The following is a 10,917-nucleotide window of genomic DNA, read 5'->3' on the forward strand; positions in this document are numbered from 1 at the left end:
GGCAGTAATTACTTTGATTAACAACTGTGGCATATGATAGTCTGGTGGTTTTAAAGCCAAATGATTTGACTTAGTTTGGTTGAAAAGCCGTACACTGAGCCAGTTTCATTTTGATTTAGATAGTGTTATTCAGTTAGACTTTTTGTAGACATAGGTGTTCAGTAAAACTCAATTGATTAAAGACAGTTTCTGGGACACAATAAAGTCATGATCGTAAGTACGTACTACTTTGAATTTCATACAAATTGGTTTCACTAAGTTACTAATATGTCTTATCTATGTGACGGTATATTTGTCTTGCTGTATTTTGGGTAAGTAAGAGAGTGTGTACGTCCAGGCGCGCATGTATGTGTATATGACTATACGTGTGTATGTGTACTTGTAAGGATGAGGGTGTTCATGTGCGTATATAACCACAAGGAAATCCCTTGTAGCAATATGAGGCAATATAATGATAATTCTATTTTATTCTCTACAGATATGAAGAGATCTGTAGTGTCTGGTGCGTCGGATTTGCCATCTTTGTGATCTAGTCGAACCAAAAACCTACAAGTGAAACAGGTGTTTACAGCAACATATGACACAGAAGGGTTATCTTATATGATCAGTTATCACGTTGATAACTTTCCAACGAATTTAACGTGCTCAAGTTATCTTTGGCCGAAAGATATTTTAGAAATAGTGAATAGTGAAAAATAACAGAACATATTGTGCCAAACAGCTAAGAACAGCAGAACATATTGTGACAAACAATTAAAAACAGCAGAACATATTGTGCCAAACAATTAAAAACAGCAGAACATATTGTGCCAAACAATTAGAATAGCTGAACATATGTGCCAAACAGTTTAAACAGCAGAACATATTGTGCCAAACAGTTAAAAAGAGTAGAACATATTGTGCCAAACATTTAAAAACAGTAGAACATATTGTGCCAAACAGTTAAAAAGAGTAGAACATATTGTGCCAAACATTTAAAAACAGCAGAAAATATTGTGCCAAACAGTTAAAAAGAATAGAACATATTGTGGCAAACAGTTAAAAAGAGTAGAACATATTGTGACAAACAGTTAAAAAGAGTAGAACATATTGTGACAAACAGTTAAAAAGAGTAGAACATATTGTGGCAAACATTTAAAAACAGCAGAAAATATTGTACCAAACAGTTAAAAAGAGTAGAACATATTGTACCAAACAGTTAAAAAGAGTAGAACATATTGTGCCAAACATTTAAAAACAGCAGAAAATATTGTACCAAACAGTTAAAAAGAGTAGAACATATTGTACCAAACAGTTAAAAAGAGTAGAACATATTGTGCCAAACAGTTAAAAAGAGTAGAACATATTGTGCCAAACATTTAAAAACAGCAGAAAATATTGTGCCAAACAGTTAAAAAGAGTAGATCATATTGTGGCAAACAGTTAAAAACAGTAGAACATATTGTGACAAACAATTAAAAGCAGCAGAACACATTGTGCCAAACACTTAAAAACAGCAGAACATATTGTGCTAAACAATTAAAAACAGCAGAACATATTGTGCCAAACAATTAGAAACAGCAGAACATATTGTGACCTACAATTAAAAGCAGCAGAACACATTGTGCCAAACAATTAAAAACAGCAGAACATATTGTGCCAAACAATTAGAATAGCTGAACATATTGTGCCAAACAGTTTAAACAGCAGAACATATTGTGCCAAACATTTAAAAAGAGTAGAACATATTGTGGCAAACATTTAAAAACAGTAGAACATATTGTGCCAAACATTTAAAAGCAGCAGAACACATTGTGCCAAACAATTAAAAACAGCAGAACATATTGTGCCAAACAATTAGAATAGCTGAACATATGTGCCAAACAGTTTAAACAGCAGAACATATTGTACCAAACAGTTAAAAAGAGTAGAACATATTGTGCCAAACATTTAAAAACTGCAGAAAATATTGTACCAAACAGTTAAAAAGAGTAGAACATATTGTGGCAAACAGTTAAAAACAGTAGAACATATTGTGCCAAACAGTTAAAAACAGCAGAACATATTGTGCTAAACAATTAAAAACAGCAGAACATATTGTGCCAAACAATTAGAAACAGGAAAACATATTGTGACAAACAGCTAAGAACAGCAGAACGTATTGTGCCAAATAATTAAAAACAGCAGAACATATTGTGCCAAACAATTAAAAAGAGTAGAACATATTGTGCCAAACATTTAGAAACAGCAAAACATATTGTGACTAACAGTTAAAAACAGTAGAACATATCGTACCAAACAATTAAAAGCAGCAGAACATATTGTGCCAAACAATTAGAAACAGCAGAACATATTGTGCCAAACAATTAGAAACAGCAGAACATATTGTGCCAAACAATTAAAAACAGCAGAACATATGGTGCCAAACAATTAAAAACAGCAGAACATATTGAGCGAAAGATTTGATATAGCAAAACATATTGTACCAAACAGTTAAAATAGCAGAACATATTGTGACAAACAAGGAAAAGGCAGCACATATTGAGCCAAACAGTTAAAAACAGCAAAACCTATTATGCCAAACAGTTGAAATAGCAGAACATATTGTGCCAAACAGTTAAAACAGCAGAACATATTGTGCCAAACAGTTAAAACAGCTAAACATAGGTATTGTGTCAAACAAGGAGAGCATATAAGCATAGATGAAACACGCTATACCACTGAAGACAACTGAGGATGATATATCAAACACTGAAAAAGAAAAATGTATTTCCTGTTGTGTTCACGAGCAGTGCTTGAACCGAGAATACTTGTACCCGGAAACCCTTTTAAACCTCTTCTGAATTAAATCTATTTTTTGCAAAATTCCAAACAGTGTCAGGACGCAAGAATACAGTAAGAAGAGTTTACTGTAAAGTATGGCAGAAAACCTCATAGAATGGGGACGGAGAGAGTCTGAAGTGTTCCCTTATAGATATATAAGTAGTGATATGAATAAGAAAATGATATTCGGTGTGATATAAGCGAGAGAGAGATTTGATAAAAGGCTGAACAATGTGTGGGAATTGGAGTATGATGATATGTATTATGTTATGTGTTTTCAAGATGGTTTGGTTAGATCTAGAACCCAAAGACACAGTTATTGATCTGATGAAGGCGCCAACGCAACACTTACGATCCACAACAGTAACACCTGCAACTCACGTTGTGTTGAAAAGGTCCTTATCATACGCCCCTCCTGCGACGCTGCCTCCAACGCATCTTATATCATCGTCTTTGCAACGCTTTGTGTCTTTTAAACCTCCTTATTATCCTGTACTTTCTTCTTTTTCTTCTCCTTCTTCTTCCTCTTCTTCTTCTTCTTCTTCTTCTTCTTCTTCTTCTTCTTCTTCTTCTTCTTCTTCTTCTTCTACTTCTTCCCCTTCTTCTTCTTCTTCTTCTTCTTCTTCTTCTTCTTCTTCTTCTTCTTCTTCTTCTTCTTCTTCTTCCTCTTCTTCTTCTTCTTCTTCTTCATCTTCTTCTTCTACTTCTCTCCCTTCTACTTCTTTCCCTTCTTCTTCTTCTTCTACTAGATCCTTTATCTCAAAGTCACCCATTGAACCCAGTTTGGAAGGGACATTAGGTCTCATCCCTCGTCCCTCCCTTGTATCGTCACAGTGGTTCATCTCAACGTTAGCAACGCCTCACTTTACAAGGGAACCAAACAACGCCACTTTTCCATCAGGAGCCAGACCATCTCTCTGGAAATCCACCCGGAGCGACCTAGAGGTTGTAGGCCGTACACACCCTCAGCCCCAACTTCCCTCACAAACCTTCCGAAGGACCTACTCCCAGCCGTGGAAGACGACCTGGAAGAAGCTATTATGTGTCCAGCAGCCTGACCGATGTACCAGTCCCTCGGGAGACCCACCCCACGATCACTCGACCAGGGGTCATTTTACATTTCTCCCTAACCCTTCTACGACGCTGACAAAACAAAACTCTAACATGTCAAAGATTCCTAAGCTTGCCAACACCGACACCTCTCCTTCAACGAGCTGGAACGTCAACTGTTCAGAAGCAACGCATCTGAACATCTGCCAAGAAGACACCTCTTTCCATCAAGATAACACATCTTTCCATCAACATCCACAAGGCTGTGGGAATCAATGCAACAGCAGCGATGTAGATTTGGAAAGCTCCTGGAAACTTGAAAGTGCAACGTCACATGTTCCAGGCCTGAAAAGCTTCTGGAATCTTGAACATTCTTCGTCTCTTGCTCCAGGCATTCTAATAAACTCCTGGAATCTTGAAAATCCATCGTCTGTTCCTCCGAACCTTCCGAAGAATTCCAGGAATCTAGAAAATGCATCGTCTCTTCTTCCAGACCTTCTGAGGAACTCCTGGAACCTGGAAAATGCATCGTCACTTCCAAACCTTCTGAAGAACTCCTGGAACCTAGAAAATGCATCGTTGCTTCTTCCAGACCTTTTGAGGAACTCCTGGACCCTAGAAAATGCGTCGTCTCTTGTTCCAGACTTTTTCAAGAACTCGTGGAACCTGAAAAATACATCGTCTCTTCCAGTCTTTTTGATAAACACATGGAACCCTGAAAATGAATCGTTTCTTGTTTCGGGCCTTCTAGAGAACTCTTCCTGGAACCTGGAAAATGCATCGTCTCTTCTTCCAGACCTTTTGGAAAACCCCTGGAACCTGGAAAATGCATCGTCTCTTCTTCCAGACCTTTTGGAAAACCCCTGGAACCTGGAAAATGCATCGTCTCTTCTTCCAGACCTTTTGGAAAACCCCTGGAACCTGGAAAATGCATCGTCTCTTCTTCCTGACCTTCTGGAAAACCCCTGGAACCTGGAAAATGCATCGTCTCTTCTTCCAGACCTTTTGGAAAACCCCTGGAACCTGGAAAATGCATCGTCTCTTCTTCCAGAGGAGGATACAAGACGTCGTAACCTTTCGTTCTCTCCATGTCTTGCTCAGGCCAACACATCCTCCTCGGAGGAACCCGTCTTGGGCTGTGGTCGGAAAACGGGGTTTGGACTGCCTTCAGGAGTGCCTCTGTTGGCGACCGAGTGGGCCAGGATCGCGGGTTACTCACTCATCTTCCTTGTTGGAGTGGTGGGGAATGTGTTGGTGGTGGTGACGCTTCTCCACCACCGGAACCTCCGCACGGTCACCAACGTCTTCCTCCTCAATCTTGTAAGTCTCACGTTATTCTGAAGTTCACGTTGGCGTGGGTGAGGCCAGGTGCTGTTGCGTCATTTCTGGATGATATGTCCATCGTAAAGATTGGCTTGGAATGTTATACCTGTGACCAACGAAGTTGTCCAAATACCTCTCTTTCGCTTTGATTACACTCTCTCTCTCTCTCTCTCTCTCTCTCTCTCTCTCTCTCTCTCTCTCTCTCTCTCTCTCTCTCTCTCTCTCTCTCTCTCTGCACCCTCGTTCTGGCCATTCATCAATACAGAGTCACTTCATCCCAATTTGGCGAGTTGCTGCTGAGAGACATTTGAAGCGGTCAGTGGACACCGTGGGAATATAATAGTCGGCAGGGCACGGCTGTGGATGGTGAGCGCTGGTTTTGACACGATCTGCACTGCACGTAACCACATACAGGCGAAGTCCACTCGCCGGAGTGTCTGATCCACAACAAAGACTTAAAGACCTTTCCATAGTTCCCCCTTGACCGTTTCACATGCCCTGGTTCAGACGACTGACAGCACGTCGCCCCCTATATACCACATCGTTCCATTTCTTTCTATCCCATGCATGCTTCACACCCTCCTTCATATTCAGGCCTCGTTAATTCAAAAGATCTTTCAACTTTATCCTTCCATCTTCTGCCTCCTCGCTTGCCCTGCATCACGGTAATGTATGTCATACATATTATACATGACAGCGAGAGACTGAGTGTGAACGAATGTGGCCTTTGTTGTCTTTTCCTGGAGCTGCCTCGCTGGAGGACAGGGATGCCATTTCATATGTAGCGGGGTGGCGACGGGAATGGATGAAGGAAGCAAGTATGAATATGTACATGCGTATATATGTATGCGCCTGTGTATATATATATATATATATATATATATATATATATATATATATATATATATATATATATATATATATATATATATATATATATATGTGTGTGTGTGTGTGTGTGTGTGTGTGTGTGTGTGTGTGTGTGTGTGTGTGTGTGTGTTTATATGCGTGAGTGTATGTGTGGTTGGACCATTCCTCGTCTGTTCCCTTGCGCTACCTCGCAAACGCGGGAAACAGCAACTTAGTATAATAATATTGAAAAACATACTAATTTCATGGGGAACTTCCACAGTTTTAAGGTCGTCTTTTACGATGGATTAGGGAAATGAAGTAATCAGTTCTTGCTATAAGTGCTATAGAGGAAAATATTTGCAATAAAGCTTTTCCCTTATATATATATATATATATATATATATATATATATATATATATATATATATATATATATATATATATATATATATATTTTTTTTTTTTTTTTGCTTTGTCGCTGTCTCCCGCGTTTGCGAGGTAGCGCAAGGAAACAGACGAAAGAAATGGCCCAACACACCCCCATACACATGTATATACATACGTCCAAACATGCAAATATACATACCTACACAGCTTTCCATGGTTTACCCCAGACGCTTCACATGCCTTGATTCAATCCACTGACAGCACGTCAACCCCGGTATACCACATCGCTCCAATTCACTCTATTCCTTGCCCTCCTTTCACCCTCCTGCATGTTCAGGCCCCGATCACACAAAATCTTTTTCACTCCATCTTTCCACCTCCAATTTGGTCTCCCTCTTCTCCTCGTTCCCTCCACCTCCGACACATATATCCTCTTGGTCAATCTTTCCTCACTCATTCTCTCCATGTGCCCAAACCATTTCAAAACACCCTCTTCTGCTCTCTCAACCACGCTCTTTTTATTTCCACACATCTCTCTTACCCTTACGTTACTTACTCGATCAAACCACCTCACACCACACATTGTCCTCAAACATCTCATTTCCAGCACATCCATCCTCCTGCGCACAACTCTATCCATAGCCCACGCCTCGCAACCATACAACATTGTTGGAACCACTATTCCTTCAAACATACCCATTTTTGCTTTCCGAGATAATGTTCTCGACTTCCAAACATTCTTCAAGGCTCCCAGAATTTTCGCCCCCTCCCCCACCCTATGATCCACTTCCGCTTCCATGGTTCCATCCGCTGCCAGATCCACTCCCAGATATCTAAAACACTTCACTTCCTCCAGTTTTTCTCCATTCAAACTCACCTCCCAATTGACTTGACCCTCAACCCTACTGTACCTAATAACCTTGCTCTTATTCACATTTACTCTTAACTTTCTTCTTTCACACACTTTACCAAACTCAGTCACCAGCTTCTGCAGTTTCTCACATGAATCAGCCACCAGCGCTGTATCATCAGCGAACAACAACTGACTCACTTCCCAAGCTCTCTCATGCCCAACAGACTTCATACTTGCCCCTCTTTCCAAAACTCTTGCATTCACCTCCCTAACAACCCCATCCATAAACAAATTAAACAACCATGGAGACATCACACACCCCTGCCGCAAACCTACATTCACTGAGAACCAATCACTTTCCTCTCTTCCTACACGTACACATGCCTTACATCCTCGATAAAATCTTTTCACTGCTTCTAACAACTTGCCTCCCACACCATATATTCTTAATACCTTCCACAGAGCATCTCTATCAACTCTATCATATGCCTTCTCCAAATCCATAAATGCTACATACAAATCCATTTGCTTTTCTAAGTATTTCTCACATACATTCTTCAAAGCAAACACCTGATCCACACATCCTCTACCACTACTGAAAACCACACTGCTCTTCCCCAATCTGATGCTCTGTACATGCCTTCACCCTCTCAATCAATACCCTCCCATATAATCTACCAGGAATACTCAACAAACTTATACCTCTGTAATTTGAGCACTCACTCTTATCCCCTTTGCCTTTGTACAATGGCACTATGCACGCATTCCGCCAATCCTCAGGCACCTCACCGTGAGTCATACATTCATTAAATAACCTTACCAACCAGTCAACAATACAGTCACCCCCTTTTTTAATAAATTCCACTGCAATACCATCCAAACCTGCTGCCTTGCCGGCTTTCATCTTCCGCAAAGCTTTTACTACCTCTTCTCTGTTTACCAAATATATATATATATATATATATATATATATATATATATATATATATATATATATATATATATATATATATATATATATATATATATACATATATCTTGCGGAAGATGAAAGCCGGCAAGGCAGCAGGTTTGGATGGTATAGCAGTGGAATTTATTAAAAAAGGGGGTGACTGTATTATTGACTGGTTGGTAAGGTTATTTAATGTATGTATGACTCATGGTAAGGTGCCTGAGGATTGGCGGAATGCGTGCATAGTGCCATTGTACAAAGGCAAAGGGGATAAGAGTGAGTGCTCAAATTTCAGAGGTATAAGTTTGTTGAGCATTCCTGGTAAATTATATGGGAGGGTATTGATTGAGAGGGTGAAGGCATGTACAGAGCATCAGATTGGGGAAGAGCAGTGTGGTTTCAGATGTGGTAGAGGATGTGTGGATCAGGTGTTTGCTTTGAAGAATGTATGTGAGAAATACTTAGAAAAGCAAATGGATTTGTATGTAGCATTTATGGATCTGGAGAAGGAATATGATAGAGTTGATAGAGATGCTCTGTGGAAGGTATTAAGAATATATGGTGTGGGAGGCAAGTTGTCAGAAGCAGTGAAAAGCTTTTATCGAGGATGTAAGGCATGTGTACGTGTAGGAAGAGAGGAAAGTGATTGGTTCTCAGTGAATGTAGGTTTGCAGCAGGGGAGTGTGATGTCTCCATGGTTGTTTAATTTGTTTATGGATGGGGTTGTTAGGGAGGTGAATGCAAGAGTTTTGGAAAGAGGGGCAAGTATGAAGTCTGTTGGGGATGAGAGAGCTTGGGAAGTGAGTCAGTTGTTGTTCGCTGATGATACAGCGCTGGTGGCTGATTCATGTGAGAAACTGCAGAAGCTGGTGACTGAGTTTGGTAAAGTGTGTGAAAGAAGAAGAAAGTTAAGAGTAAATGTGAATAAGAGCAAGGTTATTAGGTACAGTAGGGTTGAGGGTCAAGTCAATTGGGAGGTAAGTTTGAATGGAGAAAAACTGGAGGAAGTAAAGTGTCTTAGATATCTGGGAGTGGATCTGGCAGCGGATGGAACCATGGAAGCGGAAGTGGATCATAGGGTGGGGGAGGGGGCGAAAATCCTGGGAGCCTTGAAGAATGTGTGGAAGTCGAGAACATTATCTCGGAAAGCAAAAATGGGTATGTTTGAAGGAATAGTGGTTCCAACAATGTTGTATGGTTGCGAGGCGTGGGCTATGGATAGAGTTGTGCGCAGGAGGGTGGATGTGCTGGAAATGAGATGTTTGAGGTCAATGTGTGGTGTGAGGTGGTTTGATCGAGTAAGTAACGTAAGGGTAAGAGAGATGTGTGGAAATAAAAAGAGCGTGGTTGAGAGAGCAGAAGAGGGTGTTTTGAAATGGTTTGGGCACATGGAGAGAATGAGTGAGGAAAGATTGACCAAGAGGATATATGTGTCGGAGGTGGAGGGAACGAGGAGAAGAGGGAGACCAAATTGGAGGTGGAAAGATGGAGTGAAAAAGATTTTGTGTGATCGGGGCCTGAACATGCAGGAGGGTGAAAGGAGGGCAAGGAATAGAGTAAATTGGAGCGATGTGGTATACCGGGGTTGACGTGCTGTCAGTGGATTGAATCAAGGCATGTGAAGCGTCTGGGGTAAACCATGGAAAGCTGTGTAGGTATGTATATTGCGTGTGTGGGCGTATGTATATACATGTGTATGGGGGTGGGTTGGGCCATTTCTTTCGTCTGTTTCCTTGCGCTACCTCGCAAACGCGGGAGACAGCGGCAAAAAAAAAAAAATATATATATTTATATATATATATATATATATATATATATATATATATATATATATATATATATATATATATATATTCCTATGAGTCCATGGGGAAAATGAAACACGAAAAGTTCCCAAGTGCAATTTCGTGTAATAATCCCTCTCTCTCCCTCCTCCTCCTGCAGGCCGTGTCTGATCTTCTGCTTGGAGTATTTTGTATGCCTTTTACCCTGGTGGGTTCCCTGCTGCAGGACTTCGTCTTCGGGGCCCTTATGTGCCGCCTGATCCCTTACATGCAGGGTAAGTCTCTGCCAACCCTCAGGTCTCAACACCTCCCTCGACCCTCAGGTCTCAACACCTCCCTCGACCCTCAGGTCGCAACACCTCCCTCGACCCTCAGGTCTCCACACCTCCCTCGACCATCAGGTCTCCACACCTCCCTCGACCCTCAGGTCGCAACACCTCCCTCGACCATCAGGTCTCCACACCTCCCTCGACCCTCAGGTCTCAACACCTCCCTCGACCCTCAGGTCTCAACACCTCCCTCGACCCTCAGGTCGCAACACCTCCCTCGACCCTCAGGTCTCCACACCTCCCTCGACCATCAGGTCTCCACACCTCCCTCGACCATCAGGTCTCCACACCTCCCTCGACCCTCAGGTCGCAACACCTCCCTCGACCCTCAGGTCTCCACACCTCCCTCGACCCTCAGGTCTCCACACCTCCCTCGACCCTCAGGTCGCAACACCTCCCTCGACCCTCAGGTCTCAACACCTCCCTCGACCATCAGGTCTCCACACCTCCCTCGACCCTCAGGTCGCAACACCTCCCTCGACCCTCAGGTCTCAACACCTCCCTCGACCCTCAGGTCTCCACACCTCCCTCGACCCTCAGGTCTCAACACCTCCCTCGACCCTCAGGTCTCCACACCTCCCTCGA

General features: G+C 41.9%; 1 protein-coding gene across 1 annotated transcript in view; it reads left to right on the forward strand.

The window, feature by feature from the left end:
- Positions 1-3,966: 3,966 nt before the first annotated feature.
- Positions 3,967-10,917, forward strand: part of LOC139761217 (uncharacterized) — a 27,667-nt gene continuing 20,716 nt past the window's right edge. The window contains exons 1-2 of the mRNA XM_071685258.1: positions 3,967-5,172; positions 10,164-10,278. Coding sequence (XP_071541359.1) covers positions 3,967-5,172; positions 10,164-10,278 — 1,321 coding nt within the window. The remainder of the gene's footprint in view (positions 5,173-10,163; positions 10,279-10,917) is intronic.

Source organism: Panulirus ornatus, chromosome 39 (genome assembly GCF_036320965.1).
Source record: "Panulirus ornatus isolate Po-2019 chromosome 39, ASM3632096v1, whole genome shotgun sequence".
NCBI classification, from domain to species: domain Eukaryota; kingdom Metazoa; phylum Arthropoda; class Malacostraca; order Decapoda; family Palinuridae; genus Panulirus; species Panulirus ornatus.